Below are 13308 nucleotides of genomic sequence, written 5' to 3'. Positions count from 1 at the left end.
TGCTCTCTTCCTTTTACAGGGGAGCGTCCCTTTTTTATAAATTTTTCGCTCTCTTCCTTTTACAGGGGAGCGTCCCTTTTTTATGAATTTTCCCGCTCTCTTCCTTTTACAGGGGAGCGTCCCGCTATTAGTTTGCGGATTCCCATTTTACCTGGGAACTTACCGGTGCACCACCCTGACTGCTGAAAGTTCTGGATCCTGGGTTCGAGGAATATAATTCCCCATACGGGCCACCAATTGTCGTGACCCCTCGCCGGCAAGGGAAAACACGACACAGGATTCTTCTTTCAGCAGTTTATTCAGGCCTTGATTCATGTATCATCTTCTAGTGACCCCCCGCCGAGCGCCCAAGCACAGCCTAATAAAGCCTCCAGCATACCAATCTTAAGCTGCCACGTGGACCTTTCTCATAGGATGGGACGGGATTGCGTGCCAATTCTCCATATTAGGAGTTGTTTGTCACAGGCCACAGTGGAAGCCGGCGCCATCTTCTAATGGCGGCCACGATCTAAATAGAACGGCTCACTACAGTCCCCTGCCATTAATGAACTGTCTTTTTGTTGAGTATGTTCTCCCATTTTATTCTTCTTTTGCAAAACAATTTAGTATCATGAACCCTGTGTTTTTCCACTATGAATTTTAGAATAAGCTTGTGTCTACAAAAATAGAAAATAAACAAAACCCTTGATGCTGTTTTGATAAGCATTGCACTAAACCTTTGTGTCTATTTGGGAAAATTAACATCTTCACTATGCTGAGTTTTCCAATCCATAAGCAGTATATTTCCCCCATTTATTTAGGTCTTTGATTTTTTTTCATCAACATTTTGAAATTCTGAAGATGCAGATCCTTTCCTATGATTTTAAGTCTTCTTTAATACACTTTTCTTCATAGCTGTGTTCTCCTGGAATAATTCAAAGCTAAAGATTTAGAAGATAATATAACAGATACCACTCTAAGATTATAAAACTTTATTTTATTTCTTAGTTTCTTTCTTTCTTTTTTTTTTTAATTTATTTTTTAGTTTTAGGTGGACACAATATCTTTATTTTATTTTTATGTGTTGCTGAGAACCGAACCCAGTGCCTCATGCATGCTAGGCGAGCGCGCTACCACTTGAGCCACATCCCCAGCCCCTTTCCTAGTTTCTTAAAAAGTGTTTTAGGGTCAAAAAAATTTGCCTTTAAAAATATTTGCTCTTTCTTGCACTTAAAATTTTAAGTTATTGCCAGCTTTTTGTACTTCTGTGTGTTTTGCTTTCATCAGGTTGCTCATTCCCAAAAAGAATAATTTTAAGGTGAGTGCAGTGACGCATGCTGTAATCTCAGTGGCTCAGGAGGCTGAGGCAGGAAGACGTAAGTTCAAAGCCAGCCTCAGCAATGGTGAGGCGCTAAGCAATTCAGTGAGACCCTGTCTCTAAATAAAATACAAATAGGGTTGGGGATATGGAGTAGTGGCCAAATGCCCCTGAGTTCAATCTCTGGTACCACCACCTGCCCGCCCCCTCCAAAGAAAAGAAAAAAAAGAATAATTTCACATTTCAACCTAATATTTTTTCTACTCAATTCTACCTTTTTTTTTGGTGGTGCTGGGGATGGAATCTGTTTCACTTTGCCACTAAGCTATATCCCCATATCCTCAACCCTTTTTATCTTGAAACAGTGTCTCACTAAGTTGCCAGGACTGGCCTTGAATGTGTAGTCCTTCTGCCCCAGCTTCCTGAGTCCCTAGGATTATAGATGTGCGCCCCTGTGCCCAGCTCTACTCAACCCTTATTATTGCTTCTTAGCAAGAAAAAATACTGGAGCAACCCTGTGTGATTTGCCTTCCTCTGTCTTACGTCCTGTTGCTCCCACTCTGTCAAGTTGTATTAGTCCACTTTGTATTGTTGTGACCACTCCCTGACAACAATTTAGAGGTGGGAAAGTTTATTTTTGCTCATGATTTAGTCCATGGTTAGCCAGGCCTAAGGTAAGATGGAACATCATGGCTGAATGGTGTGGTGGAGGAAGCTGCTTCACTCATGGTGGCCAAGAAGGAAGAGAGAAGGGGCCACAGGGAAAATGAACCACTCCAGAGCATGCTTTCAGTGACCCACTCTTCTCACCCAGTTAGTACATTCAAACTAGTATGAACTGATTAGGTTACAGCTCTCATGTTCTAATGATTTCACTTCTGAATATTCTTGTGTTAACACAAGTGCTTATCCAGACATAAAGTAAGGAAGGAAAGTTTGATATAGGCTGTAACATGGGTCAATCTAGATGACATTATGCTATATGAAATAAGTGTGCCCCTGTGTCTGCATACTGTGTTTACACTGTTATTTTCTATTTGAATAAGTTTTTCCGTAATACATATTTTTTAAAAATGTTTAGTTGTAGATGGCCACAATACCTTTATTTTATTTATTTAGGTGGTGTCCCATGCATACAAGGCAAGCGCTCTTCCACTGAGCCATAACCCCAGCCCCTAATACCCATTTTTTCAGTCCCATTTCAAATGCTGCCATGTCTGTCAAGCCTTTCCTGAATATGCATAAAATTGTTTTCAATTAAATTCCATCCAGCTCCTATCACATAATCCTCTGGGCTGTTCTTCATTTGAAAGACAGTAGGTCTTTCCATCAAAAAAGCGTTTTTCTGCTCTTGCAGGTGACTGTTAGGGTGGAGAAATCAGTGATGAATAAACCATAACTACTGTATAGCTGCAGTGAATAATTTGGTGGGAGACAAATACAAATAACTGAATGTCATTCAGGCCAGGATAAGAACCTCACATTACAGTTTTGTGCCTGTTCTGTCTTGCCTTTTGGATCATAATTTCAGTAAGGTCAAAGGTTATATTTTATTCACATTTGTAATTCCCATAATAATTTGGCATGTGTTATGCATGGAATAAATACCTAGGGGTGTGGGGGGGTGGAATGTGTTTGGCCTGGAATGAGTTACTTTATGTAATTCTTGAGGCAACCCTTAAAGAAGGTGTAAATTATCCCTGAGGCTCTGAGAGATTATCTAACAGAGCTTGTAAGTGATGAGTTGGATTTTAAACACATGTCTTCCTTGTTCCACATTTTTCTAGTTTCCTGTAGTAATAACTGTGCAGCAGTATTGAGTTGCATCTCTCTAGTTGGATCCAGTGTTGAAAGGGGTTACTCCTGAATTCATAAGAGACTTGGAGTTAATGCAGTCAGCCTGACTGAAGCAAACCTGGTAATCTGCAGAGTTATTGGTAAAGTACATCAGGTGATACTGTAATGATTTGTAACAGGCTTTTTTTGTTATTTCCCCAGATCCACAGACTTCAAGGGAGATTTTTGATTTTGCACTAAAAGCAATTTGTCCTCAGGTAGGATAAATATTACTCTTCAGTCTTTTATGGTTGAGATGTGTGATTTTCAAACACTGATGGTGAATTTTTTTTTCTGAAACAGATTGATCTGAAGAGATATGCTGTCCCCTTGGGTAAGAGTCTATATTTAATAAGTTGTGGTATTTTACATTACTCGATTAACATCTTGAATAAGTTTTTACTTAAACTATGAATGAAAGTGAGTGCTATAACATCTGTGGTGTTTCATATTATAATTATTATAGAAAGGTTTTGGGAGTTTAGTTTTTATAACACAAACCTGGATTGAGGTGATTATGCTCAGATTCATGATTTAAAAATATATTTATCTTAGGGTATCTTTCAGAGAATCCATGCTGTTTGATTCTGGCTTTGTTTAAATAAATCTGGATTTAGTATGATGTACTAAGTCTTCATGAACACAGTTTTAACTTTGACATAGACCTGAAGCTTTCTTAGTTTTCTGCTCTGTTCTGGCTTATGTTGTCCTATTTTATTTCATTTTTAAAAATTTTATTAATATTTTGTATATGACAGTGGAATGCATTACAATTCATATTATATGTATAGAACACCATTTTTCATATCTCTGGTTGTATACAAAGTATATTCACACCAATTCTTGTCTTTATCCATGTACTATGGATAATGATGTCCATCACATTCCACCATGATTTCTAACCCCATGTTCCCTCTCTTCCCTTCCCGCCCCTCTGCCCTATCTAGAGTTTGTTTATTCCTCCCATGCTCCCCCTCCCTACCCCACTATGAATCAGCCTCCTTATATCAGAGAAAACATTTGGCATTTGTTTTTTTTTTTTTTTTGGATTGGCTAACTTCACTTAGCATTATTTTCTCTAACTCCATCCATTTACCTGCAAATGCTATGATTTTATTCTCTTTTATTGCTGAGTAATATTCCATTATGTATATATGCCACATTTTTTAAAATTATTTTCTTTCATTTATTTATTTATTTATTTATTTTGGTTTGTGGTGCTGAGGATTGAACCCAGGGTCTCGGACGTGTGAGGCGAGCAGTCCACCGCTGAGCCACAACCCCAGCCCTATGCCACATTTTTAAAAAATCCATTTATCTACTGAAGGGCATCTAGGTTGGTTTCACAGTTTAGGTATTGTGAATTGCATGGCCATAACATTGATGTGGCTGTGTCCCCATAGTATACTGTTATGTTGTCCTATTTCAAGTATAATGTGTTTTGCATTTGCAGCTGGCCTACGCTTATTTACTCTGCATGCATCTCAATTTAGTACCTGCCTTTTGGAAAACTACATTTCTTTATTTGAAGTACTATCAAAGTGGTGTAGCCATATGAATGTAGAACTGAAAAAAGCTGCATATTCAGCCCTGGAATCCTTTTTGAAACAGGTACTACAAATTCAACTTTCATAATAAATTTTTTTTTTTACAAAATTAAATACTAATCTTCTATGTATAAATTTGAAAAATAAATATAAGTGAATCCATTAGCATCTGTAGTGTTTAGAACAGAAGGCTTTACTTTCCATCAGTCTCATAACTGGCCCCTGGACCAAGAGAGCTAGTAAGATACTAATTTTGATCAGGACAGAGAGCCAACATTGAGGCAAGTCTCATGGAGCTAAGATGTGTCAGAGAATGAGTTAGAGGAAAGGCGGGAGGTTAGGGCTACTCAAACTGGAGGTTGGGGGACCAAGGACCCCATCTCTCTGGAGGTAAGGGCTAGCTGCTATGAGAAGCTGGAGGCTTGTATGAGAGATTACCACAAGGATAGGGAGAGCACCTTTGTCCCTGTGGGTTTTCCATATAGATAGGATGCAGTTGCAGAATTTCATCTGGCAAATTTTGAAGCAGATCTTTTTTGGCTAAGGGGAATGTGTTGTGATTGTGGTTCTGAGCAGTGGTTTCAAAATTGCTGTGCGCATCCAGAGGCATCTGGAAATTCCTGTAGTGTAGGCTAGGTGTTAAGGAGCTAGACTGCCAAGTTGGATCTGATGAAAGATCCTGGAGAGTCAAAATTTTGTTTGGAGAACTGTTAAAAATGAATAAGTGATAGTAAATGCACAGACTAGTCCAGGAAAACTGTGAACTGTGTGCAGACACTATTGGCCTGAGATTCACAGCTTAATAGGAGAGAGAGAGAGCACTGCTGTCCTTTGTCTGGGTGTGGTCCAACTCCCACAAAACTGAAATAAGTGTGCTTTGTGTCTGGCCCCCTACTGCTTCCTGCTGTCCCTCTCAACTTAGTGTTCCTCTGCTATTCTCAACCTGCCCATCAAACTTGTCTGTCAAAGTTATTCTTGATATTAAGGTTGCTTCCTTTCCTGGTCCTCCTCATAAAAATGCCTGTTTTGCTTAATTGGCTGATCTTATTTGTTATAGAAAATGAAAGTTTATGGTATTATTTTTTTCTGGTTCACATAAATATGTTTGGATCTCAATAAACATTGGCTTTTGAGAGACAGCATTTTAGGCTTTGTTACTAAGATGAATAAGAACGTCCAGGACTTACGTAGGAGTCTTTTTGGAGGGAATCACACCTGGTGGCATCCCTGAATCAATGCTCACTAATAACACCTGCCTGTCATAGCAGAGGGTAGGTGGGGAGGGGGCCTGCAGGGATGACTATTAGCCCTCCTTTGGTTTGGCTATTTGCCGTTAATGAGCTTCACGGAACATCTTCATTGCAGATCTTTGCCAGAGAATTTAATTTCAGATTCCTGCTCCAATCCTTAATAAAAACTTAGATTGAATAGATGTTATTTAATCACTGAAGATATTCTCCTAATACTGTGTAATTTTTGAAAAAGTTAAAGAGTTCAGGCAATTAAGAAGTTAGGAAACAATTCCCTCAGTGCTGTCCTTATAGCTGACTTCAGTTGCATGTTTAGGGGTTTCCAAAACTACCTTCAAATGTGATAGTTTGTGCTGGGCACAGTGGCACACACCTGTAATCCTAGTGGCTCAGAAGGCTGAGGCAGGAGGATTGCAAATTCAGAGCTAGCCTCAACAACTTAGTTTCCCTAAGGAACTTAGACTCTGTGTCAAAATAGAAAATAAATGAGCTACAGATGTGGCTATGTGGCTCAATAGTTGAACACCCCTGGGTTCAATCCTTGGTACCAAAATAAGAAAAAAAATGATTTTTTGCTAAAAAGGTTCATAAAACTCAAAGCTATTAAGTTCACAGTAATGGCTTATTACAGCTAAAGGCAGAATTTAAAATCAAGTAAAGGACGACACACAGTACAGAGACCAAGAAAGTACCAGACATGGAGCTTCTAGTGTCCTCTCCCTGTGGAGTCAGAACATTGTTTATTTTCCTGACACTGACGTGCCTAGCATGCCCACAGGCACGTACACAAAAGTGGGCGTTATTGAGGTATAATTTATATATAGCAGCATGCATGTATTTTATTTTTTTTTACAGTTGTAATTGATAAATATATGTACTGTGTAATTTGTTCAAGACAGAATACTTCCAGCCACTTAGTGTTTTGGTCAGCTTTTTCATTGCTGTGAACAAAAGACCTGAGAAGAACAGTTTTAATGGGGGAAAAGTTTATTTGGTGCTTATGGTTTCAGATGTTTCAGTGCATAGATAGCCAGCTCCATTGCTCTGGGCCCGAGATCAGGCAGAACATCACTGCAAAAGAGAGTGGTGGACAAAGGTGGCTGAGGAGACCTCCAGAAAGCAGAAGAGAGCTCTGCCCTCACCACAAAATATAAACCCCAAGGGCAGGTCCCCAGTGATCCACCTCTTCCAGTGACATCTGCCTGCCTATAGTTACCACACAGTTAATCCCTATCAGTGGATTAACACGCTGATTGTCAAAGCTCTTATAACCCAATCATTTCACCTCTAAACTTTCTTGCATTGTCTTCACACATGAATGTGGGGGGACACTTCATATCTAAACCATAACACTTAGAAAATTCCCTTGAGCCTCTGCATTTTGTCCCCATTCCCAGCTATAGGCAACCAGTGCTTTCTGACACAAAATATTGGTTTTGCCTTTTGTAGAATTCCATGCAAGTTTTATAGTGTCTGTTCTGTTATGGTTAACTTGGTTTGCTCTGTCAGTGTTGGTTCTTTTCTTTTGGCATCCGGGGTGGGGGGGNGAAATCTCAGTGTAGTTTTAATTTCCATTTCTCTAATTGCTAGAGATGTTGAACATGTTTTTATATATATTTGTTGATGATATTTCTTCATCTGTGAAGTGTCTGTTCAGTTCCTTTTCCCACTTATTGATTGGGTTATTTATATTTTTGGTGTTAAGTTTTTTGAGTTCTTTATATATCCTAGAGATTCATGCTCTATCTAAAGTGCAGGTGGCAGAGATTTTTCTCCCATTCTGTAGAGTCTCCACGTTTTTGATTGTTTCCTTTGCTATGAAAAAACTTTTTAGTTTCATTCCACCCCATTTCCAACTCAGCAAGTGTTGATCATTTGTTGAGATTCCACAAGGGGCTGATTAACATGAATAAGTAGGAAAATGAGTAGTTACAAAAGCAATAAAGGTGGTTTAAAAAAAAACAGCCTCCACAAACTCAAATGGCTCTTTTCTGTGTCCCACCAAGTTTCACCACTGAGGTTTCTTAATGATTGGGTTGAATGTTGTCTTGTGCACCATCTCCTCCCTTTCCATTTGCCTGATTTTTGTTCTGAACTCATCCTCTCATTATTGGTTATTATGAGCTGAGCCATTGGGTTGTTGGCATCCTCTTGGTTGGGTCTTCTTTCTTGGATATAGATGTATGGCTAACTATTCTCTGTCAGAATCTCACTCAGTTAGATTGGCAATCATCTGAGAGTCTCTTTCTCTAATTCTCTTCTCTTTTGCAGTAAACCCCACAGCAGTTTTTACTGCCTCAACATGAAGGAATAGGTAGCAAAATAAAGGGATATCAATTTACTATAAGGTTAGATCCAGCTCCTGGAGGGCTGAGGATCCAGTCAGATCACTGGACATTTATGTTTTCGTCACACTATACTGGCTGTAGTCATTCCCTAAAAATCCTATGAAAAACATGTACATCCCTCTTTTTTACACCTCAGGGGACCTTTCTGTATACCCATTCTTGTCACTTCAAACACACTTCCAATGTCATGTCTCCCTTTGCTCCCACTATCTGAGCTCATTTGCTGTCTTCTTGCTGGGTCTTCTGGATAGATGCTTCCTTTATAATTGCAATTCTGTTCTTTCTTGCAAGGTCACCATTAGGCGGTGTCTTTAGATTTTCCTGTTTCATGTTCACACATTGGTCAATACTATTACAATACTTAGACATAGCTTTAGTTCTCAGAATCAAAATCCAAAGTAGAGCTCATCTAGATGATAATTCAAAGGTTTCTGATATAGTCCATGACACAGGTATTCAGGCATGGTCATATTTTTGCTACTTCTATGGATTCTGTGTGGCATGTCCTCAGTGTGGCAGTGGTGGTGTGATGGGACCTTTAAAGGGTGGGTCTTAAAGGGGAAGTTGTTAGGTCATTGGAAATGGTACATTGAGAAGGGATTAATTTAGTTCTTGTAAGATCCCAGTGGTCTTGAGATGTGTCATCTCATTCCTGCATGTGCTAACACCATTGTGATGTCACACTTCATATGGTTCTTACCACAATCAACTTGTTACCAGGTCCATGCCCTAGAACCTCCAGAGCTATAAATTATATAAACCTCTATTCTTATTAAGTTACCAAGACTCAGGTATTTTGTTGTACTAAAATAAAATATACAAAGACAGCTACAATGATTACAATGTATCAAAACAATTAACAGTGGAGCAGTGTCATTAAGAACTTTGTCTTTGGAATCAGACACGCATAGGTCTAATTATAGGATCTACCACTTAAAAGCAGTCTGGCTTTGAGGAAATTTTTATAACTACTTTGAGTTTTAATCTTTCCATTAATGAAGGGGACATGATTTATTGCACCAACCCAATAGGCTTATTATGGACATTAAGGTGCCACAAGTAAACAAGTTAGTATGCTGCAAAGGACATAAATATGTGCTTAATATTATTATATGTATTTTAGTGGTAAGTAGAAATTCTTGGACAAAGTAATCTGTGAATTCATTTTGCACTGAATATTAAAATCTTATAAATTTTTCTTTCTATTTCATAATGGCCTTTTGTATATGCAACATAAAATGATAAAAAGAGTCCAGACATCAAAAAACATGAAGAAATGCTTCACATCCTGAAAATGGAAGCTTGTATTTCTATAAATTCAAGTTTATATTCTACAGATTGGGGATTGGGAGATCTATAAGTATGGACTTTATTACTGCCACCTGGAATTTTGAAGCCTCACCTGTAAGAGACAGATGATAGTCAAACAAGAACCATAAAGTTTAGGAGAATCTAGGGAATGCTGAGCTAAAAGGAGGACAATATCCATAAAATGAAGTGTTAATGTTTACTTCAGGCACAGCATTTTCATTCTGGTTCTCCTCCAAAATAAAGATTGCTAATTCTGCCAGTTTTTATGTGCATAAGTTTGTACTTTGAAACTTGGCATTGTACTGCATGGGGAGTAGGTAGCAGTCATGATGTTTTTGTTACTATTGCTCTGTAGTACAGTTTGAGATCTGGTATCGCTATACCTCCAGATTCACACTTCCTGCTTAGAATTGCTTTTGCTATTCTGGGTCTTTTGTTTTTCCATATGAATTTCATGATTGCTTTATCTATTTTACAAGATATGCCGTTGGAATTTTGGTTGTCATTGCATTAAACCTGTAGAGAACTTTGGGTAATATCGCCATTTTGATGATGTTAGTTCTGCCTATCCATGAACAGGGTACATTTTTCCATCTTCTAAGATCTTCTTCTATCTCTCTCTTTAGGGTTCTGTAGTTTTCATTATATAAATCTTTCACCTCTTTTGTTAGGTTGATTCCCAAGTATCTTATTTTTTTTTTTTTGAGGATATTGTGAATGGAGTGGTTTTCCTCATTTCCATTTCAGAAGTTTTGTTGCTGATATACAGGAATGCCTTTGATTTATGCATGTTGATTTTATATCCTGCCACTTTGCTGAATTCATTTATTAACTCTAGCAGTTTCTTTGTAGACCCTTTTGGGTCTGTTAAATATATTATCATGTCATCCGCAAATAGCGATAATTTAAGTTCTTCTTTTCCTATTTTTATGCCTTTAATTTCTTTTGTCTGTCTAATTGCTCTGGCTAGTATTTCAAGAACTAAATTGAATAGAAGTGGTGATAGAGGGCATCCCTGTCTTGTTCCAGATTTTAGAGGGAATGCCTTCAGTTTTTCTCCATTTAGAATGATGCTAGCCTAAGGTTTAGCATATATAGCTTTTACAATGTTGAGGTAAGTTCCTATTATCCCTAGTTTTTCTAGTGTTTTGAACATAAAGGGATGCTGTACTTTGTCGACAATGTGCAAATCTTCTAAAATCCCACTACCAAGAAAAAAAAAATCACTATTTTGATGACCCCTTTCTCATTTTGTCTTCTTCCCTCCTTCTCCTTTTGCCCTCTCTTTTCCTCTTTTTGTAGAAGGAAGGAGTGAAGAGAAAGATATTTTGCCGTAAAGGAGTATTATTCACAATTTTTGCAACCTTGAGATTTTCCACTGTTGTATGTTCTCTTGATGGCACATTGAGTTCTGCATGATTAATTTTTAATGGTATTATGATATAGCATTGTTTCATATGCTAAAATATTTTATTCTATCCTGTCTTCTCGGTAAATTTCAGAAAATGAAAAACTTTTGAAATTAAGATATTATTTATTTACTTCTTGAGAAACATGTTCATGGTCTGTTTTGTGAAAGGAAATTTTGAAGCAATATCCGTGATTCTCCATCCTTGTAAAATGAATGGGGAACAAAGCCCGGAGAAGGACAAATGCTAAGACCTGATGGCTTTGGGTAGAATTAGGGAATGTTGTAGTTGGTTGGTGATGGAAGGTGGCTCCTTTTTCCCTTTCCATCTGTTCATTATCTCAAGTCTTTCCATTCTTATCCTAGACAGTCTTTGTCCTAAAATTAGGAAAGCTCTTTTGATTACCTATGTTTTTGCGTTTAGGCCACTGTTGCTTAGTTGGTAGATAATCATCTATTTGCTTTTAAAAGCACTTTTTTTTCCCCTTCCCTCACTTCATTTAAGCTTTATAATCTGTAGCTTATTTTTTATAAGTTTGTGATTCCTTGTCTTTCTGATTCTAAGTTGTAATTTATATTTGTTATGACTTCTGAATTCATTGTCCACTGGGTCTGATAGTTTCATTCACACTTTGGATGACATGTGCTCCAATGACTACTTTCTGCTTTATCAAAATTTGTATTTTGCATGTGTGCAGATCACTTTCTACATTTCCCTGTCTCTTTTAGTTCATTTCTTTAGGAAGAATATATCACATACAATAAATATATCATTATTTAAGAGTCTATCTTTCTTGAACCTCAGACTAAGCAAATGGAAGTAAAGTGTCTTATGAGTAACAGAAATTATAACTGTTAGTATGTAAATAGTATAGAAACAATTTCAGTTTTTTCATATTTGTATAGATTATTTTGCTATTAAGTATTTCTAAAGATAAATATTATGTAATTACAGATTTCTTTTATGGTGGCAAAAGATGCAGAGGTGCATAAGACTAAGCTCCAGTACTTTATGGAACAATTCTATGGAATCATCAGAAACACAGATTCAAACAACAAGGAGTTATCCATTGCTATCCGTGGATATGGACTCTTTGCGGGAGTATGGCTCATTAATTAACTCTGTTCTTTTTGTTTCACCTGAGTGTTTAAAGGATAGTGTCTCATACTTGTGACAGTATTATTGTCATTTGTTAAGAGCTTTTTCAGTGTTTACTATGTAAAAATCCTTTAATACATGTTATCTCAGAGCCTTATAACTCTTCTATAAGCTGAGTATTATTCTGTTTTATGCACGAGGAAACTGAGATCCAGAGAAATTAACTTATCAAAGGATACACAGAATTGATAAAGTCTAAAGACCAAAAGCCCATGTTTTTCTCTGTGCTGTATTGTTCCTTATTTAAAAAAAAAAAAAAAGTAAAACTGTAGTTGTTGGTGGCACACTCCCATAATCCCAGGGAGTAGGGAGACTGAGGCAGGAGGATTGCAAATTTAAGGCCAGCTTTAGCAACTTTTTGAGATCTGGTCTTAGAATAAAAAATAGTTGCATTATCAGATTTGTGAGTTAAAAAAGAAGACTGTGCTCATAGTGTGGAGCATGGTATAATAGTGTATCCTGGACATCTGTTTAAGTCTGGTCTTCCTGGGATTGCCTAGCTTCATAAGGGCACTGACTGCATGTGACCCACCATCTAAACAGTGCCTAGAACATAGTTAATCAAAAAAATGTCCTGTGTATGAATAACTAGAGTGTGATCACAGCTTAGTATAAAAAGCATCTTAATAAGATATTTTATATAAAGTAAACAAGTAAGTAGTTTGCTAATATCAGTTTATATTAACATGACATCCTAAGTAACTTTGTTTTGATGTGGATAAGTTTGATAAAGAGTTATGTTTTGCTTTTCTTAAAGCCTTGTAAGGTTATAAATGCAAAAGATGTTGACTTCATGTACATTGAGCTCATTCAGCGCTGCAAGCAAATGTTCCTCACCCAGACAGACACTGTTGATGACCATGTTTATCAGATGCCCAGTTTCCTCCAGTCTATTGCAAGTGTCTTGCTTTACCTTGACACAGTAAGTGAAATTGTTATAAATTATGTACAATTTGAATATTTAATCTTGTTTTTTTTCCAAATAATTTGGTGGAGTTATGTCGTTCCTTTAGTGTAGGCACTATTGTGGTCAATATGACATTTTAATAGTATTTTTTATTAATAGACTTCCCATTAGTAACTTGATTTCTTATCCAGAGAAGATAAAAGTACGTGTTACTTTTTCTGTTCTAAAAAATTAAGAATCACTGC

General features: G+C 37.3%; 1 protein-coding gene across 4 annotated transcripts in view; it reads left to right on the top strand.

Moving 5' to 3' along the window:
• Prkdc (protein kinase, DNA-activated, catalytic subunit) overlaps window positions 1–13308 on the top strand; it is a 177125-nt gene that overhangs the window by 9498 nt on the left and 154319 nt on the right. For 3 of the 4 annotated variants that reach the window (XM_048782878.1, XM_015485774.2, XM_048782880.1), the window contains exons 8-12: window positions 3296–3351; window positions 3437–3467; window positions 4587–4744; window positions 11953–12099; window positions 12914–13078. In XM_048782878.1, coding sequence (XP_048638835.1) covers window positions 3296–3351; window positions 3437–3467; window positions 4587–4744; window positions 11953–12099; window positions 12914–13078 — 557 coding nt within the window. The remainder of the gene's footprint in view (window positions 1–3295; window positions 3352–3436; window positions 3468–4586; window positions 4745–11952; window positions 12100–12913; window positions 13079–13308) is intronic. The other variant, XM_048782879.1, reaches the window with a different exon arrangement.

This window comes from Marmota marmota, unplaced genomic scaffold, assembly GCF_001458135.2.
Source record: "Marmota marmota marmota unplaced genomic scaffold, marMar, whole genome shotgun sequence".
Classification (NCBI taxonomy): Eukaryota; Metazoa; Chordata; class Mammalia; order Rodentia; family Sciuridae; genus Marmota; species Marmota marmota.
Note: the sequence above shows the minus strand (reverse complement) of the source record. Positions and strands in the feature narration are given on the sequence as shown.